The sequence below is a fragment of the Procambarus clarkii genome, chromosome 53, assembly GCF_040958095.1.
Source record: "Procambarus clarkii isolate CNS0578487 chromosome 53, FALCON_Pclarkii_2.0, whole genome shotgun sequence".
NCBI classification, from domain to species: Eukaryota; Metazoa; Arthropoda; class Malacostraca; order Decapoda; family Cambaridae; genus Procambarus; species Procambarus clarkii.
The window spans coordinates 28,935,734-28,957,351 of NC_091202.1; the positions used below are offsets into that span (position 1 = coordinate 28,935,734).

The 21,618-nt window shown below is 36.5% G+C and overlaps 1 protein-coding gene across 2 annotated transcripts in view; it reads right to left on the reverse strand.

Annotated features, from left to right (window-relative positions):
• Positions 1-21,618, reverse strand: part of E23 (Early gene at 23) — an 88,645-nt gene that overhangs the window by 8,683 nt on the left and 58,344 nt on the right. For both annotated transcript variants that reach the window (XM_045756679.2, XM_045756677.2), the window contains 11 exons: positions 17,524-17,693; positions 17,145-17,250; positions 15,916-16,016; positions 14,738-14,899; positions 14,115-14,208; positions 11,930-12,100; positions 5,290-5,433; positions 4,676-4,809; positions 4,210-4,417; positions 2,889-3,103; positions 223-431 (listed from right to left, as the gene is read on the reverse strand). In XM_045756679.2, coding sequence (XP_045612635.1) covers positions 223-431; positions 2,889-3,103; positions 4,210-4,417; positions 4,676-4,809; positions 5,290-5,433; positions 11,930-12,100; positions 14,115-14,208; positions 14,738-14,899; positions 15,916-16,016; positions 17,145-17,250; positions 17,524-17,693 — 1,714 coding nt within the window. The remainder of the gene's footprint in view (positions 1-222; positions 432-2,888; positions 3,104-4,209; positions 4,418-4,675; positions 4,810-5,289; positions 5,434-11,929; positions 12,101-14,114; positions 14,209-14,737; positions 14,900-15,915; positions 16,017-17,144; positions 17,251-17,523; positions 17,694-21,618) is intronic.

A 21,618-nucleotide genomic window follows, 5' to 3' on the forward strand; every position in this document is an offset into this window, starting at 1 on the left:
AAGAGATCCGCAACATAATTTCTGATTGATTGTTAACCTACGGAATTCTTTCATTTTAACTTTGCCAAACTGATATAGCAAGCCATAAACAATAATTTTCTATATATTTTGAAATATTGAGTATTTCAATATATTGAAATACTGTACCAAGTATTTCTACTAACCAAATACATTTTTAAGAAATACAGATACACATGTACTGGAAAAAATATATTCCCTTACCTTATTTTCATTCCATATGTAAACTGAATTATATTCATGTTTTGAAAGGCATAGTGGACCATGGATAAGTACTTGGCCCAGACAAGCCATGGTGGGATTCTATTGGCTAGATATCCCCCAAATAGCTGCGTGAAGAGTGTAAAAATTGCTGCAATGGTAATGCCAACTTGTAGATCATAGCACACTGCTCCTATAAGTAGGCCCACACTCTGTAGATATAAATACTCAATTGTGTTATTCTTTCCTCAGAAACCTGACAATAGAAAATCTGTGTAGGAGTCAAATGTTATGGATAGTCTTCTCAGCAAGATGAAAAACTGCAAATACTGTACTGAATAGGAATACAGTATACAGATAATGAAAATCTTTAAGAACAGGATTTACATTACTTAATATTTTCCAATATCTTTGAGATCATGTTTAAACACAATAAAATACAATAAAAAGTCTATTTACTATGAAAATGCTTATAATGATCTACATTGCACATGATTTCATGGTTTAAGTTCCTATTATTGGTGGACATGAAGCCTGGTATGTTTATCCAATGTCAAAGACTGACATTTCCCAGGTTGTAACTCACAATATATTCAATATATAAAAAAATTCTAACTAACAGAAATATGAGGGCAGTAATCAGAGGCAATATATTGGTCTGGAGAAATGTTCCAAGTGGAGACCACAGGGTTCAATTCTCACAATGGTAATCTTCATTGTCTACATAAATAACCTACCAGATGGACTACAGAATTTTATGAACAAGTTTGCTGATGATGCTAAGATACTAGGGCAGATAAGAAACTTAGACAATTGTCACTCCCTTCAAGAAGACCTGGACAAAATAAGTGTATGAAGCACCACTTGGCAAGTAGAATTTTTTGTTATTAAATACCATGCTATGGAATGGGGAATGTGGACTATCATAAGCGGACCCCCAAAGACCTGGACATCAACACCAGTACTTTGGAGTTGCTCAGGACTGTCCAACTTGGAAAAGCAAAGTCACCACAGAGGCCCATGCAGCAGAAAATAGATAGACTGACGAGGCCTAGTGGAAAAGTGCAAATCTATAGCAACCTCCATTTCTGCAATAGCACCCACCCACAAATGTGCAGTGTGTGGGTGAGCCTTCCTGACCCAGATTGGGCTCATCCTCCATTATCTGACACACAACCGCTGACCTTCAACCTGATATATTGAAGTAAATACGAAAGGCGACCATCATCATCATGGAATGTGAAATAGGAAAACATAGACCACTAAGCCTGCAAATTATGTGAAAATCTTTAAAAAATTCCGATAAAGAAAGAGATATAGGTTCTGTCTAGAACTGCAGGTCCTAGATAGAAAGCTTTCACATGAGGACGACATAAAGAACATCGTATGAAGAGCCTATGCTGCACTTTCCATTTTCAGAATTGTTTTTAAATACATGGTGAAATAGTAAAGAAATTGTTGATGACCTTTGTTAGCCCAAAGCTGAAATATGCTGGTCACTTTTGGTTCTGATCGCTGTTTCTGATTCTGGTCACTGCTAGGCTAAACTAGGCCCCAATGTCAGATGTAAGTCAGAAGTAGAAAACTATCTCAATGAGATAGCTTCAGGGAGCCACTGAGTCTATCAGAAAGTGTTGCTTGATTACATTTAAAGCTGTTTTTTTTGTTTCTGCATCATATAAATATCCTTTTTTTAATCCAACAACATTTCAAAGAAACTCCATAGTAAATGGCTATTTAGAAAGATATTAAATAACCTGTGCTGTAGATAATTATATTCATTTAGGTGTATATTTACAAATAGTCTTGTGAAAGCAACTGCTAATGCAGTAACAAAATTTAGAAACATGCATCTATATTCATCATAAGCATGTCGTGTTAAATTTGCAGAAATGGTAACACTTTGTTTACAAACTGATTGATGTGTAACAAAATGATTAACAAAAAACAGTTAGCTTAATTGAAAAATAATGCATTAATGGCGTAACTACTTGACGTAAAAACTATATTACTGGTATAACTACTTGATGTTAAAGCTGCATTACTGGCATAACACAACCCATAATCCAAAAATGATAGTAATACCTATAGAAATTATGGATATAAGTACAAAATAAAGACTGTTACACCAAAAGAAAATCCACATTTTGCACTTTTAATTTTGTAAAGGGCACAAAGAGAGGATTGCAACACCCAAACCTTACTTTTCCTGAGCCAATTTTAGCAAATATATGTACAAATTAGGGCATATATTGTGTATGTCACTCCTAGGATTGCCTATTTTGATCTAGGACAGGTTAGGTTTATAGTTTGTTTAAATCCTTCCAATGCCCTTCGGTATTCCTATACAGTAGTACAAAACATTGACTTTTTTGCATACAACAGTCAGTATTTTGTACAGTGTATTCCTCATAGCTATACTGTAATTTTATTAGTTTTGGAAGATGGGTTGACAAAACTAAATAAAATAAATAATTAACTTTAATTTGACATATACAGTATTCTGTTTTAATAAATTATTACTCCACTTGATTTTCTCATTTAGAAGCCCCAAAAATCCAACGAATGAATTGAATGCTCCAAGATTGACTGATTTATTTAATTTACAGCAGACCAAACACATTAATTCAAAGTACTGTATGGTAATTCAGTACTATCAAATGCTGTACCTGTGCAACTAGAGTATTTAGCAGCAGCATGAAGAGGAGCATAAACCCAGTGATGATGTTGTCCCAACCCATCATCGTATATGAAATGAAGAAGTATATGGTTGGCAGTGTGAATGTTAGCGGTAGTTCTCCTACCATCTTCGCTAAGTAGTAGGCACTCACTCGGTACGAGCCACTGGCACGTTCTTTTGTTATCACTTCACGTTCAGCTGGAACTGTAAGTACAGTAGAGAGGAAAGTACAGCATGAGTAACTAATAATAAAAGTTGATACATTTTCTACTCTGCTATTATCATAAAATTTGTGCAGTCTTTGGTGAAAAGAGGTAGGTGCTTATTAACAAATATCCGAATGTAACTTAAAAGAGAATTGTCAATTAACAGAATTGCACCATAATTAGTTAATAGAAAAGACGCAATTTAATGATTTTTGAAAATTTAAACTATGAGAAAAATTTTTGGGTTCTTTCAAAATATTTGTGCAAAAAATGGAAATAAGTCCAAGACATTCATAAAGCCCTAAGCTAAAATTGTTGAAAATAAATAAAATAATAAAATAACTTATTTATATGTATGTATGTCGAGTACTCTATTTAAGGGTTCCGGTAGAACAGTCAAATTCATTCAGAACTCACAATCAAGAATTCCAGGTTCAAATCCCGAGTGGAATAGAAACAGCTGGGTGGGTTTCCTATCATGTAATGAACCTGTTCATCTTGCAGTATATGCCCGAAACGCTTTGCGTAATAGTGGCTTTAGGCATTGTATGTACTAGATATACCTATAAGTTAAACAATCCTTGTAAATATTTATTGTATGTATGTACCTTACCTAAATAAAATTGTATTGTATTGTATTGTGTATATATGTAAAAAATGTGTTGCAGAGATGCATCCTGGATGGGGTCAGTAATTTGTTCTTAGGGTGAATCTCCAATACAGTTTCTGTGTGCTTTTCTCCTACCACTCGTATATACATATGGATGGTAGGAGATACAATACATATATAGACTGAATTTTTTTACATATCTAATACACAACAATACTATACTAAATTGTATTTATATGCACATTTTTAATTTGCATATAATATGTATAATACTGTACAGTATATATATATATATATATATATATATATATATATATATATATATATATATATATATATATATATATATATACATATATATATATATATATATATATATATATATATATATATATATATATATATATAATATAAATATATTCACAACATATGTACATACCTATATTCATTCATTCATTGCTGTATAATATAGTTGAGGAGCAAATGTTACCTACATGACTGAAGTGCAGCAAATAGTATGAACAACATCCAGTAATGAGTAGAGAAAAACATCCATCCCTGGATGTCTTGAAGACTTTCTTCAGTGCGTGGTGCTTGATACCAGAGAAGCCCTGCAATTACAGCCAAGATCAGGGTCTGTGCCCCATTCAGCCACGACAGGATGATGGGTCGAGCAACACAAAAGTTCCGTTGCGTTAGTACCTAACATAAAGAAATATTGGAAATATAGTATTAGTTACAGGTAATATGAATTTTCATGTTACAGTTTATAAACATTATATATTACAATACATATATAGACTGAATTTTTTTACATATCTAAAACACCACAATACTGTACTGAATTGTATTTATATGCACATTTTTAATTTATATGAGTATTATTAGTTTTCCAGCATTAGTAATGAATCAAAGTAAAGCCAATGTTGATGTCATGGAATTTGCAATTTTACAACAAACCTTAAATTGTGTAAAGAAAGAAGTTGGCCACTGCATGTCTGAATACTCCTCACATCGTGAAGTAGATCGTGATGTTTCACTTCCCGTCTCCTCCGACCATGATGAACGGCCGCTGTCTTCTTCTTCACCCACAACTAATGTACATTAATGATCATAGTATGAAGAGAACTGCAGTTCTTTTAAAGTAATCATCTAAAGTCTGGAAGAATTTCCATGTTATGTAGTGAACCCTTAGGAAAATATGAGTGAAGGGCTCATTATGTACAGTACAGTGTTGTACCAGTATTTGCATGCAATAGTTGATTCTGCACTCGTCTGAAGGTGCAGACAAGACATAGAACTTAGATACTAGAATTTGTTTTGAAGCATACAAATGATAAATTTTTGGCTGATAAGATCATTCTTTTACTGTATACTTTTAATTATGTGCACTTAAAATACTGTACAATTGATCAGTAAAATTTATATTATTTCAAAAACATTTTGGCTTGTTGTTGACAGCAAGGGAAAAAATGCCCTCTGAATAAGGGTGTGTGTGTGTGTGCAACTGTTCACTATACGAAGTTTAATATACCATTTATAGTCATGGTAAGAAACGCTGAGTGGAATCTTACCTATTTTGTTATATATTGGAGATTCTTTTTTGTCTATATCTATAGTGACAGAGACTTCAGTTGAACACTTTTGTTGATAATGTTGACTCTGTTGTTGGCATGCGGAGCACTCATTGTTCCATGAACAATGATTAGTGTCTATTCCTGAAAAGAAGTAGATTTTTTAAAAAATTTGCTATTAGATTTATGACTCCAACCTATTTGATAATATTCTTCAGGTCTAATATATTTTGAAATATGAATTGAATAACTACAGTAAATGTGCATTGCAATTCATGTGTGAATTACCATACATTTATGTAATAAATGACATTTTTCAGTGCCCAAGTTTGTAACAAAAGATTCTGGAAAAGTTAAACCTGCATTTGTATTAATAGAAAATATTTCCATAACTTAGGTACTTTATTTATTTATAACAGAATATTTTTTGTCATACTAAATGCCTTGAAAGGTGACTAATATTCTACATTCTCAATCTAAATTAAAATACAGTACAGTATATATATATATATATATATATATATATATATATATATATATATATATATATATATATATATATTGTGACGATAATCTCCTTCAAGAGATTGAGCCTGCTCTTCCCTCCAAAATTACGTCTTCACAACTATATAAAAGACTATGGAAGAAATGTCCAACAACGACAACAAACACCAGCAAGGCTTGCCAGGGTGAGCAGAAACGTATGCAACCAGCCACCTGTTCGAACTCCAACCACCAAACTACCCGTTGATCGCTACGACTCCGCTGATTGGTCGCCGGTCTGGCTGCACCTGCCTCGCCCCCCCCCATACTACCCGATGTCTGGGGTCGCCCCAACATCAGTCCTCAGAATGTTCCGTGCTTTCGTAGCCAGCACACCTCCCAGCTAGACTCTAGAGTGTACTGAGAGAGGTGGTGGCTTTAAGCCAATATTCCAGCACCTCCCATTTACTGTTGTATTGCACTTCTTGTTATTTTGCCTTAACGTAACTTTCATTGTGTCATTTAAGTATTCTTATTATTTTGATTCATTGATTTTATTATACATATTTGTTTGTGCATTATTTTCATGTTTTGATTTATTTAACGTAATTAAAATTTCATTGTTAAAGTTTTACTTGTGTTTTGTGTGTCTTCTCCTTACCTTACCACAGACGAAGTTCCAGTTTTTCTATTTTTTTTTTATAACTATGTGACGAGGCCATACCCCTAGCCTTAAACAGCCGAACACCAACGCGTTACCGTCACAAGTTATATGGGGGCCTGTCCTAGGAGCCTCACTCAGGTACTGGTGCCAAGTGGTAATTTATGGTAAGCGTATTTAACTTTGTTAACGTAGCTTTACTATTTTTCATTCAATTTCATTTTTTATAAGGTGCGGTGTATTGTGCATTACGAGAGTAACATATAGTGAAGGTGAGACAACTTTGGATTACGTGGTGACTGTAGGCCGCAGTCATACTCTTAATTGGTCATCTCTCCCTCCTTGTTATTACTCGTATTTACCATCTATGTCCCTTGAATATTTCTCATTCTGACAGATCATCATATTGGTACCCTGGTACTGTGGTCTGCCCCGGGTCAAGAGTACCCAATCTTCTGCAATCTGACTGTAGGAGGACAAAGAGGGCCATAGTTCCTCTAGCTCGAACTTTAGTTGCTGAATTGGGACCTCAGCAGCAGTTCTCGTCACCAGTTGACACCTCGCACCCCTACACGTCAGTCAGAGATGATGATACATACAACGGTAGGGAATTAGCTTATTTTTTCAGAGCACAAAAATTCGCTAATTCTGTAAGTATCATATTAAATTCAGTAGGAAAAACTTGCTTTATGTCCTATAGAGACTCGGCAAGGTATGCCTACATCCTTGGACTACCAATTTTACTTTTGAAGCATTTAACTGTTTCATTTGTTTTCGAAACTCTGTTTCATTTGTTAGTAGGATTTTCTTGCCCTTATTCTCTTACATGAGTACCGGGTACAAGATTTCCTGCGCCCTTGATTTAATTTAATCATTTAATATCTTTCACTTAACGTTAATTGTTAAAGATCACACAGGATAGGTACCAGTTGCCACGTTGTCCTGTTTCTGACATTTCATTATTGAACATTCGTGTACCTTTATTTGCTAATTTCACCATGTTTCGTCTCCAAACTTTCCGTGCAAATCCAGCAGGTGAAATAGGGACTTTGAGTCGTGCCAAGAGGACTGAACTACAAACTCTTGCACATGAGTATCAACTAGAAGTTCCCTACCAAGCCAACAAAAATGACCTACACAACCTGTTGCTGGATTACTATTTAGAGCAAGGTAAGATAGACTCTGAAACTCATGAAACTTACTATATTGCAGAGAAAACTGACTTGGCAACGATGAAACTTAAACTAGAGCTGGCCAAGATTGAACGTGAGCAGCAAAGAGAAGCAGCTGCCATACGAAGGGAAGAACACGAACGCGAAGCCGCTTTGAGGAGAGACGAACAAGAACGCGAAGCTGCTTTGAGGAGAGAAGAACACGAACGTGAGGTCGCCTTGCTCCATGAACGTGAGAGAGTACAGCTTGAAACAAAACAACGCGAGTTGGAAATACAACGCGAACATGACAAGCAACAAGCAACTCTGGCTCTAGAGTGTCGTCAACGTGAAATCGCCTTGGAAACTTCACACTTCACTCAACGCCAACAAGCTACTGCCAATCTTCCCGTCAGTTTTAATATATCACATGCAAGTAAGTTAATGCCATCCTTTGTAGAAGCAGAAGTTGATGTGTTCTTTACCACCTTTGAAACCCTTGCTAATCAACTCAGTTGGCCTGTCGACCAATGGGCAACACTTCTCAGAGTCCATCTTACAGGTAGAGCTGCAGTCACACTCAGTACTTTGGCGTCTGAGAATGACTACTACACTCTGAAACAAGCAGTGTTAGACGCCTACCTACTTTCCACCGAAAGTTATAGAAGGAAATTCCGTGACCACCTGAAGGCAAGTACCACTACCTTCCTCGAGTTTGCTAACACGAAACGGAGGTATTTCATGAAATGGCTGGAAGCAGCACATGTCTCTACTTTTACAGAACTCGTCAACCTGATGCTTGTTGAAGAATTCTTGAGACGTGTGCCGCCTCCTGTCCGCCTCTACTTAGCAGATAAAGAAGAAACCGACTACCTGAAGTGTGCTAAGTCGGCTGACACTTACAGCCTCATCCACCGGCTGACACCTGAACCATCCTCCAGTAAGAAGTCGTGGTACAGTTACGAGAAGGTGAGCCCCGATCAAGCTGGTTCACAACTGTACTGCAAGTATTGTAGACTCTATGGACATACCATAGACAAGTGTGGTAAGTCTCAATACAAGGGATCCACTGACCAACAACGACCCAAACCAACTCCTCCTAAGTCCGGTAAGCCTGTGATGAATGTTGGTGTTGATGTTAATGATCTTTCTCTTTTCAGTAACCACCTGTATACTGGAACTGTCTCTGCCAACGGTTCAAATCCGGAGGGACGTTTCAAATTGAAGATCTTGAGGGACACAGCGGCTCTACAATCGATCATCTTGAAGTCGGCTGTGCCCAACATAGTCTACACCGGGGAAACGGTCTTCATCACTGACCTCACTGCTACTACTCCATACCCTCTCGCCAGAGTCCACCTGGATTGTCCCTACGTGAACGGGGAAGTCCAAGTCGCCGTCAGGGAAAAGCCTTTTCCCATGCCTGGAGTGCAACTTCTCCTAGGCAACGACTTGGCAGAAGACCTGCAACCAACCAACCTGATCGTCATGGACAAACCCCAGGTGTGTAACTCTGTGCCAAGTAACCCTATTCTTGAGTATGTTCCAACAGAGGTTCAAGAGAGTGAAGTTTCTCCTCCGGTTCTCGTGACCACCCGTGCACAAGCCGCACGTCCACAGCCAGCTGACTCTACTGCTACCGCTGTCCCTCAAGACCCTCAGAAACTACCCCCGCATCTGACCAAGTTGGAGTTCCGTAAGTTGCAGAGGGAAGATCTTACTTTAACACCATTGTTTTTCCAGGCTGAGACTCAACCCGACAGTATTCCTGGGTTCTTCCTAGAGAACGACTTGCTCTACCGCAGATATAGACCCAGTAAACTGAAGGAGGAGGACGATTGGGCCAACACCGAACAACTTGTGATTCCCACCAGCCTGCGGCCCACTATTCTACACCTGGCCCACGGAGCATTCTCCCACTACGGCTTCAACAAGACTTACCATGGGATTCGTCAAGACTACTACTGGCCAGGTATGGTAAACAACGTCAAACAGTACGTAAAACAGTGTCATACATGTCAGATGGCAGGCAAACCGAACGTCTCCATTCCCAGAGCACCACTGATTCCCATACAGGTGCCTGCGGAACCTTTCCACAGACTCATAATAGACTGTGTTGGTCCTTTACCTCGGACCAGTTCAGGTAACGCCTACATCCTAACCATCCTGTGTCCTACCACCAGATTTCCCATAGCAGTTCCAGTGAAGAACATCACGGCTGCTACGGTTATCAAACATCTACTGAAGATCTTCACTCAATACGGATTTCCCAGGGAGATTCAAAGTGACTGTGGCACCAACTTCACCAGTGATCTCTTCAAAAGGACACTGGAGGAGTTCAACATCAAACAGGTATTGTCCAGCCCCTATCATCCTGCTTCACAGGGTTCTCTTGAACGTAGTCATCAGACCATCAAAGCACTCTTGAAAAAGTTTTGTAGTGAAACCTCAAAGGATTGGGATAAGCAGATTGACCTAATAATGTGTATTTTCAGAAGTCTCCCCAATGAGTCCCTAGGAGTATCTCCTTATGAGATGCTCTACGGCCGTAAGTGCCGTACTCCCCTTAAGGCTTTCAAAGACTCTCTCAGAGATGCCACCTTCAGTGAGCATCAGAATGTGCCCCAGTTTCTTCAAAACCTTCAGCACATTCTAGAGAGAGTCCACCGCTTTGCCCATGATAATCTATTGAAAGCCCAGGTGAGAATGAAGACTCATTACGACCAGACCAGCAAAGTAAGAAAATTCAAGCCGGGAGACTTCGTCCTTGCTTATTTCCCTATCCCAGGTTCACCTTTACAAAACAGATTTTCAGGACCCTACTGCGTCAAAGAGTGCAGGAATAATAATAATTATGTGATAGAGACTCCTGATAGGCGGCGGAAGACCCAGCTGTGCCACGTCAACCTCCTGAAGCAATATAATGGTACTCCTCCCACTGTCTTGACTAATTATTCCACATTCACAGAACCCTACATCCACAGTGAGACCTTCCCAGCTTCTCCTCCCGAAAGCACTGACAAGGAGTCAGCGCTTTCTAATTCCGAAATCCTTAATGATCTTCCCAAATGCTTTCAGGATAATAATCGTGCTCCTATGCCCTCTTCTAATTCCACTCTCACCTCGTCAGATAAGCCCTTCATCCTCCATGTCGACGCCAATGGTACCGACGTGGGTGGTGTCGTGATGCAGCAACGAGGCGAGAAGAATACACCTGTCGGCGACTACTGCTACAAGGAACGACGGAACAATTGGCAAGGAGCTACTCTTCCTCATCCTGAAGCTTCAGCACTTCACTCCACACCTGAAAAGTGCTCGGTCCACCATCAATACGGACCACACCACCCTACACCTCCTGCAGCACGCCCACTTCTCATCTCAACGTCTTCTACTATGGGCTTGCTACCTGCAGAAATTCAACCTGGAGACACGCTATACCAAGAGTCTGACAACATCTTAGCCCATGATCTCTCCAGAGTTTATGAAGTAGAAGCGACTCCATCCATTACTCCACCACATAACGACGTACTTCTTCCAGAACCGCAGGCTTCGGGGGAGAGTTGTGACGATAATCTCCTTCAAGAGATTGAGCCTGCTCTTCCCTCCAAAATTACGTCTTCACAACTATATAAAAGACTATGGAAGAAATGTCCAACAACGACAACAAACACCAGCAAGGCTTGCCAGGGTGAGCAGAAACGTATGCAACCAGCCACCTGTTCGAACTCCAACCACCAAACTACCCGTTGATCGCTACGACTCCGCTGATTGGTCGCCGGTCTGGCTGCACCTGCCTCGCCCCCCCCCATACTACCCGATGTCTGGGGTCGCCCCAACATCAGTCCTCAGAATGTTCCGTGCTTTCGTAGCCAGCACACCTCCCAGCTAGACTCTAGAGTGTACTGAGAGAGGTGGTGGCTTTAAGCCAATATTCCAGCACCTCCCATTTACTGTTGTATTGCACTTCTTGTTATTTTGCCTTAACGTAACTTTCATTGTGTCATTTAAGTATTCTTATTATTTTGATTCATTGATTTTATTATACATATTTGTTTGTGCATTATTTTCATGTTTTGATTTATTTAACGTAATTAAAATTTCATTGTTAAAGTTTTACTTGTGTTTTGTGTGTCTTCTCCTTACCTTACCACAGACGAAGTTCCAGTTTTTCTATTTTTTTTTTATAACTATGTGACGAGGCCATACCCCTAGCCTTAAACAGCCGAACACCAACGCGTTACCGTCACAATATATATATATATACATAGTATAATTAATTTATATTACTCGACTGCATAGCTGCATCTATTCTTAATCAGCGTAATGGTAGTCCAAATGCACTTACCTGTTCTTACATGAATAGCTGGTAGAGAAAGGTATTTGGAGTAGAGAGAGTTTATGGATGGGGATGTCTGGAGTGTAATATTCTGCGGGAGATTAAAATTCAATCTTATTCCTTCTTTTGCACCCTGAATTAATCGTTCTTGCACTTCAGGTGGTCCTTTAACTTGCTCCACTAGGAAAAGAAACAAATTATAACTATGAACTTAAAAACAAAGATTTGCCATTCTACAGTATATTTTAAAAATAACTCATTTTATGTTTTCGTTAGTCTAGGAAGCACATAGGAATAAAAAAAAATATATGAATATGGAATTCTTATTTGTTTAAATTATTTTACTGACTAATATACATTATATGAAATGCACATTTTTGTGCATTTTGTTTCTGTTTCCTGTCTTTCAGGTATTACCTAATCCCATCCAAAATTACTTATGATCCAAAAATAAAATAAAACAATTATTACAATTGGCTTGCACATACAGTACCGTAGTAAAAAAAATCCATACCTCTGCACCTATTCCAGTCCTTCTTACTTAATCCCACCCAAATCACCAACATGCAGTATCTCTTAGCCTCTGCACAATATATAGTGAATCCAAATATATTATATATTAATAAATATATAAATATTTATATTATATTTATATTTAAATATTTATACAAATATATTAATATATACAAAGCCGCTATTAGAACAATATCCAACTCTGGCCCCAGACATCACTCGGTACCCCTACTCAAATCTCTTAATATGTTAGATATTAAGTCACTGCACATTCTCTCATGTGTATTATACATATATAAAACGCTAAACTATAATGCCAATCCTGATCTTAAAAGCTTCATAGAAGGTTGTAACAGAACCCATGAGCACCACACCAGAAATAAATACAGTTTTGATATTCCTAGAGTACGTCTTAATCAAACTAGAAATGCTCTGCAAATCAAGGGGCCCAGAATGTGGAATGACCTTCCCAACCATGTTAAAGACTGTACCTCTCTCAACCAGTTTAAGATAAAAACTAAACACTACCTAATAAATTCCCTGTAATCTACCTCACTCCTCTATTGTCAACCCATGTCTGTTATTTTCTTTTTATTTTCTTTTTTTTTTCTTTTTTTTTTTAATCAACACTGTTTGTCAACCTATTGTATTTGTGCTGCTTTTTCAGTCATGTTCCCCCTTTTTTTTTATCTTTATTTGTATTTGTTCTCAACATCTTTTATTCTTTATGCTCAATTAGTATTAAGTTCTTGATATTAATGTTTTTCTTGCCCGAAACGCATTGCGTAATAGTGGCTTTAGGCATTGTATGTACTAGCTCTATCTATATATCAATCCATTAATGTAACATCACTTGTATGTATATACCTTACCTGAATAAACATCTGAATCTGAATCTGAATCTGAATCTGAATCTATACATGTACAGAGAGGGAGTGAGTTAGTTTATTTAGTTCTGTTTGTAAAATTATTAATATACTTCTGTAAATGAGTTGCTAGAGTTAATGGTGCATGTTTCTTCATGTGAGTAGGCAGTGTGAATGACTGGGTAATGGGACAAGTGTATCTGTAACATTCTTTCCCTATATTGCTTCTCTTTTTATCATCAGAATGATGTAACATTCATCATACTCCTCATAGAGAATGGTGGTAGTATTCACAAATTTACAGTATTAGTTACACAGCAGGGGGGCCAACCTTCACAAGTTCCTCATACTTCTCATTCAGAATGAGGGGTAATGTTCACAAGCCACAAGTTTATCATACATCTTATAAACAATGGAGGAATTCTTTACAAGCTCCGTGTTTCACTGACAGGCACTGAAGATGGTAACCAACAGATAAATACTGTATTTATAATGTTATTTTCATTTTACATTATGGGTTCAATAGCATAGTAATCTATGTCTTTGCCTCACAATTGAGAGACTTGGGTTCAATCTCCAAGTAGGACAGAAATAGTTGTTCATGTTTACTTTCACACGATGCCTCTGTTCACCTATCAGTAAAATATGTACTTGGGAGTTTCACAATGATTATGGGGCTGCATCCTGGTGAAGGTCAGTATTTGGTCTATGGGACCTCTGTAGGCCTAAGAACAGGCTCCCTCTCCCTGATAATAAAAAACAAATAATCAACTGAATAAAAACACTTTTCAAATCTTATATTCTATTATTCTTACATATAAAGTCAGCTGGATTGTAGTGAGGGGCGATTGGAAGACCTAGACTGGAAAAGTGCTCAACAACTTTTCTTGTGTCCCCAAAATATGCATTCTGCAAATATAAAATGTAAGTTTTAATAAATTGTAGTGCCTAATTATTTATACAAGTTATTTGGGCAATATGTCATTTGTGTACAATCACATACAGTAATTGATATGTTAATGTTATTCAGGATGAGCTAAATTTAAAAGAATTTTTGAAAATTTGAAAATATACAAAATCGCTCTGGCTGATTGTAAGTAGTCAATCCTTCCTTACTAGGTCAAGTACGTAGTGCACTTTTATCTATTATGCATAATATTTTGTCATGCTTAATACAAGTAATATATTACCTAAATATTAGGGTAATGAATACCTGAATAATAACCTTACCTGAATAAACATCTGAATCTGAATCTGAATCTGAATCGGGTACAATATTTTTGTATAACTAATGTTTATACAATATAATAAACTAGCATTTACTATATACAAATTTCAACCTTGTGGATGAAAAGTAGAAATAGAATCTTTCTAACCTGTGTGTAACATTTAGCAGAATATGTTAGTATATGAATACAATTTCTCATTTAGAGCTTACTTGACCATTGCAGAGTAAAAGTAACCGATCAACCATATAAAAAATTTGTGAGGAGGGTTGATGAAGAGTTACTATAACAGTTTTGTGTTCTTTCTCAGCAAACTGCTTAAGCGTCGATATCAAGCTGTGTGCCGTACTAGAATCTAACCCTGATGTTGGTTCCTGCATGAGAAGAGAACAGATTATACCATTTAGTGACTTATTTCTATGAGCTCACACTATTATTGTCTAATAATTTCTATATTATATTTCTGTCTAAAATTTTGCATTTGAACTCTCAGTTCTTCTGAAATTAACAATTGCCTGCCCCACCTTTCAAATTACTACTACACTATTTTATTTAACTAAGGCTTCTGTACTATCAAAGTGATCTGGTAAATTTGAACTAAGAACAAGATTTGTAGTTATAATATACCTATTAATATTAATAATACACTGAGAGTAATTGCACTACCGTGACTGAATCAATGAGAAAATCCATAGGACTATGTGGGAACACCCATCGCATAGGCTCAAACCCTCATCACGGTTCCTATGGATTTTCTCAATAATAATAAAAGTAGTAATAATAATAATAATAAAAATAAGAATAAGAATATTTTATTGGTAAAATATGCATCTGTAAGAATATAATGCAGAAATATGTAGGCGATAAGTCACAATAACGTAGCTGCAGTATGTTGACCAATCCACAAACTAGAAAATGAAGAGACAACGACGTTTCGATCCATCCTGGACCATTCTCAAGTCGATTGTGAAGACAGTCGACTTGAGAATGGTCCAGGATGGACCGAAACGTCGTCGTCCCTTCATTTTCTAGTGTGTGGATTGGTCAACATAATGCAGAGATATATTTGAAGGCAACGGAGATACATATTAAATAAAGTCATTAATATGCAAAGCTTTTCAGGGAGAACTATGAATAATTCAATTAAGTTTTGCTATGGTTAAAAGGGGGGCAAACATTGAATACTAAATTAGAAGTAAACTAAAATGAAATGTTCAAGAAGTTTAGCAAATGATAAATAATATATAGATGATATACCTATTTCATTTAGTAATTTCTATGTGTTGAAATGCCACATGAAAATGAACATCTGTTTGGAAAAATATACTGTACAATTTTAGTTGCATTCAAAATCAAATCAAACTTTAAAATGCTAATAAGTGGAACTTACATCAAGAAGCATAATGGAAGGGTTGGTCAGCAATTCACAAGCAATATTTGTTCTTTTTCTTTCTCCACCAGAAAGGCCTCTATTTAACACCTTACCAATAACTGCAATAAATATTTAAGGTGAAATTACCATTAGATGTGTGACTATATTAAAAAATAAAATGAAAATGAAAAATAACATGTATTTTATCATGATATTATATTGCTAGTTTTATCCTGAATTTACCTGAAAGCCACCATTATTAATGGTGGCTTAATAATGGTATTACCATTATTATTCCAATTTAGATCAATTCATTATTGTAAAATTATGTGCACCTATAATTATTAAGAACCTATTTGCACAGTACTAAATTTGTTATAGTATAGTAAATTTTTAATGAATATTCAGATACTGTACTACAACTAGTTCAGTTAATCCGCACCACTCTTTCCTTATATCATGAGCAGTTAAATAGTTTACATCCTGGTTCTCACTCATGGCAATGAGTACACAAGCACAAACAGTGAAGGAATGATGCCTAATCATCTTAACCTGCTTAGGGTTTAAACTTTGGTAATTTTTACATGTGGGACATGCAATATCCATATCCCCCAACGTGGTTCAAAATTAAAAAGATCTCAAAACCTAATACTCTGTAACTTACTCACCATTAATTATCAGCCTTTGCGGACATGGTATTACAGCAGATCAATATGCAAGCAATACTACAGTAGCATGTTAAGTCTGCCCCACAATATACAGCAGCTTTGTTAGGATCATCATCAGATATTTCTATATTGAAATTACAAGGTGGAAAATGGGTCCAGATAATGTGTATAACATCTCTACTTTGGAACTTGAAACTGTACTCGAAAAGAGCAGAGCAACTTTTTGAGACCATGGCATATCATACTGTCTTCTGAGGCTTCTTGCAGATCTACCTGACAGCCATATGTTGGAACAATACAAAGTTTACGGCAAGGTCTTCTCAGAGCTGGACATAAGTCCTGATAAAATAAGTATTCATTTTGTCATCCTATAACCAAAACTTCCTCAAACCATAGCATATCTAAGTAGAAATAAACCTCTTCCCTCAAATACTGAATTGCTACATAGTAAGAAACTTCTAACTACTTTAATTAATCTTGCCAATTTTTGCTGTACTAATAGTTAACAGTATATTAGATCTTAATATTTTAATATAAATTTAGTTGTATTGTACTGTACTACAAAATCACTGTACTCACTCGTGTCTTGGCAGTGCTTGAGGTCAAGTAAATTGAGGATATGGTCCACAAGATTCATTTTCTCTTGGTACGTCATGCTGTCTGGTAGTCGGAGAAGTGCTGTGTACTGCAGGTGAAAATTGTTTCATTCTAGGAACACTTCATCTATTTCTACAAATTAATAGAGACAATGAAAACTGTAAAACACAAGTGCTCATTGATTTTAGCTTCTGATTAACTAGAAATCAAGTTAAATATTTAACCCTCTGTGGGGAGACATTATAATGTGCAATCACATTGTGTTCATCAATCCTGAAAAAATTAAAAGAGAAGCTAAATATACTAAAATCAACCTAGAACAAGGCTACTAGGCTAACAAAAAAACTTGAGAAATCCTTACCACAAGGGTTTGTCTTAATGTAAGATTAGCATAGAAGATATCATCCTGCAGGACATAGCAGATCTGACGTTTATGGCGTTTGTTAAGTGGCGCCCCTCCTATGGTGATGGTTCCACTAGTGGGACGCACTCGCCCACTGATAGCATTGAGAAGCGACGTCTTCCCTGAACCTGTAAAGATTATTGTCATGTGACAGATGAATATATTATCTCTCCTTCCTTATATATGTCCAACCACTTGGGCTGGACGGTAGAATGACGATCTTGCTTCATGCAGGTCGACGTTCAATCCCTGACTGTCCAAGTGGTTGGGCACCATTCCTTTCCCCCTGTCCTACCCCAAATCCGTATGTTAATCCCTTCCAAGTGTTATATAATCGTAATGGTTGGTGCCTTCTCATAGTTTCTGTCCCTTCACTTTCCTAATAATTTTGCTGGGAATATACAGCTCATGCTACTGTTTTGGTAGTATTTGTAGTAATGATGGGGACCATACTATATAAACCGGCATACAACGAAATTAGAAAGTAGAAATCTGAAACATTGAGTTAGACAAACCAGAAAACTATTTTGTGTTGCTTAGACAAACTGAACAAACATAACCTGCCTTTCTAGGCCTAATGCATGATATCTGACCCTAATATAATATATATGTGTGCTATACTAGGCCTAGGAATATTTAAGTTTGATTTTTAGCTTCATTTATTTTAGAAGAATTCCTTACTAGTCAGTATACTACTGTCTAAAAGCTAAGTACGTATGGATTCGTGACTACTGACGACTGTCACAATAGGTACTATCTAAACAGGAGGATGGGGTTGTAATATACACATTTAACAAAAATTATAAGAAGGCTAGAATTTCACAATTAATGACTATTATACACACACAGTTTCTTTTTCTAAATATTTATTTCCTAAAATGAATGAGGTCCTCTGCATAATTTACAACTGAGTGAAACGTTCGCTGATTGTGGGAGCATGCACTGTACAGTACAGTACTGGGTAACTTTACATTCATCATGTTTGCCAGCTTAATTTCCAGAAGTTGACAAGCTGATAGCTGGTAATGCTGCAAGAGACCTCATATTGTGTAGTATTATAGTGTAATGTACTTTACACTGCATTTGATGTGTATTAGTATATTTTGGTAGCAGTCTTTCTTGTAAACATATGTTGTTAAATATGACCGAAAGGGTAAGAGTAATAATTCTAACATGAATCTTCTCAATATTTTTTATGTTTTTCTTCACTGTGGAGAGTAATTGAAAAATTAACTCTCCAAAATTCATTCTTTTATTTTTGGTCTGACACCTAAACGCGTTTCGTAATGCATATTGCATTTTCAAAGACTAGTTTACACTTAACATACATCATTGCCTATATACTGAGTTCTTTGGGATTTACAGTCCCCAAGCGGGCATGTGAAGGCATAGACGACATTGTTTTCCTTCATGGCATTCCATTTGGTGTCTGGGGAATTTTTCATGAGTAGGTTGGCCGTTTTTATATTTTTGTAGTAAATTGTCAATTGTATTTTCTGATTTTTGTCTGTAGCGATAACGTTCCTATCAATTATATCTTTCAAGACCCTTTCCTCCGTTTTATGAGCCGTTGAAAAGAAGTTCCTGTAAAAATAGTCTTATAAAGGGTACAAGTGTTGTGCTAGTTAACTCTTCAGAGGTTGCTTGGCGTTTCACCTTTCTTTTTATGATACGTTGACTCATCGAGCAAAGGGTTTTAGTTGACATGGACTTGAAACCTGCAATATACTGCAGGTATGTTGACAACATTTTTATGCAGGTATCTGATGTCAGACGTCAGCAGCAGCTGAAGGAGGCATTCGAGCAGAATTCTGTGTTCAGTTTCACTTACGAGATGGAGAATGATGGGAAGCTGCCCATTCTAGATGTAACAGTCATGGAAAGAAACGGAGGCTTCCACATGGCAGTCTACACTAGGAAAACAAACATAGGAATGTGCCTCAATGCCAATAGTGACTGTCCAGACAAGAGGAGTGTTGTCAACGCTAACGTCGACTGGGCTCTCAGTCATAGCTCAGGATGGAAGCATATCGATGAAGAACTCGGTAGGGTAAGGCAGGTCCTAGTCAACAATGGCTTCTCTAACGGTTATGTTGAAGACGTCATAAAAAGAAAGGTGAAACGCCAAGCAACCTCTGAAGAGTCAACTAGCCTTGTAGCCCCTATTAGACTGTTTTAAAGGAACTTCTTTTTTGATGGCTAAGAAAACGGAGGAAAGGGTCCTGAAAGATATCATTAATAGGAACGTTATCCCTGCAGACAAATATCAGAAAATACAATTGATAATTTACTACAGAAACAAAAAAACGGCCAACCTACTCATGAAAAACACCTTAGACACCAAACAGAACGTCTTGAAGGGAACCAATGCCGTCTATGCCTTCACATACCTGCTTGGGGACTGTAAGCCCCAAAGAACTCAGTATATAGGCAAGACAACAACGTCTCTTTCTAGGCAAATTAATAATGCACAAACAACAGGGCTCTATCAAGGAACATATAATCTCTTCTCACAACCAGAAAAATCTTAATAAGTAATGCAGAAATCATCGGTAAATACAGCGATAGCAGGAGACTCGACATCAGCGAGACACTACACATCAAAAAGTCAACACCAGCAATCAACAGCCAATTAATGCACAATTATGTTCAACCCACTTCAAGACCCCGAACCAACATAGAAGCAGCAAGAGGAAGCACGGGCCAATAGGCCTTCTGCAGTTACTTCCATTCTTATGTTTTAATACCCATTGACTCATATTCTGGCATAGTTCTGTCACCTCACCGAAAACTTTTGAGCCATATCACCTCACCCAAAACGAGTATAAGTATGATGTATGTTATTGTAAACTAGTCTTTGAAAATGTAATAAGCATTACGAAATGTGTTCAGGCTTCAGACCAAAAATAAAAGAATTAATTTTGGAGAGTTAATTTTTCAATTACCCTCGACAGTGAAGAAAAACGTAAGAAATATTGAGAAGATTTATGTTAGAAATATTAATCTTACCTTTTATATATATATATATATATATATATATATATATATATATATATATATATATATATATATATATTGGCAGCAGGTTTTCTTTCAAACATGTTTCATTGAATATGACCGCATATTCTGTATTTATTATTTTCTGGTTTAGGGCTTCTATCCCTCTAACTATTTTCTTAGCATCAGGGCTTAGTTGAAATAGGAGTTCTCCAAAACTCATTTTCGTATTTTTAAAATGAAGAAAAGAAGTGATTTACTATAGAAAGTAAATGACGACATGTAATAGATAGAATGTAATGACGACAAATAAGTGTAATACATTCTATAGTAAATCACTTCTTTTCTTCACCTTAAAAGTACGAAAATGAGTTTTGGAGAACTCCTATTTCAACTAAGCCCTGATGCAAAGAAAATAGTTAGAGGGATAGAAACCCTAAACCAGAAAATAATAAATACAGAATATGCGAATAATAAATACAGAATATAAATACAATATATATATATATATATATATATATATATATATATATATATATATATATATATATATATATATATATATATATATATATATATATATATTGGTGTATACTGGCAGCAGGTTTTCTTTCAAACATGTTTCATTGAATATGACCGCATATTCTGTATTTATTATTTTCTGGTTTAGGGCTTCTATCCCTCTAACTATTTTCTTAGCATCAGGGCTTAATTGAAATAGGAGTTCTCCAAAACTCATTTTCGTACTTTTAAGGTGAAGAAAAGAAGTGATTTACTATAGAGTGTATTACACTTATTTGTATAATTTGCACGACGTTTCGAACCTCCATGGTTCATTCTCAAGTGAACAGATCTTACAATACTAGTAATATAATACTAGGATATAGCAACGCGGAAATAAACGCTGCTATAAAAAGACACTTGGACCGTTGGTATAATTCAGAACCTAGAACAGAAACCACAACACCCCCAATAAAATTATATTACAAATCAACCATGCACAGTGAACATATAAAAGAGGAAAGAATAATGAAAGAAATAATCCGTAAAGGAGTA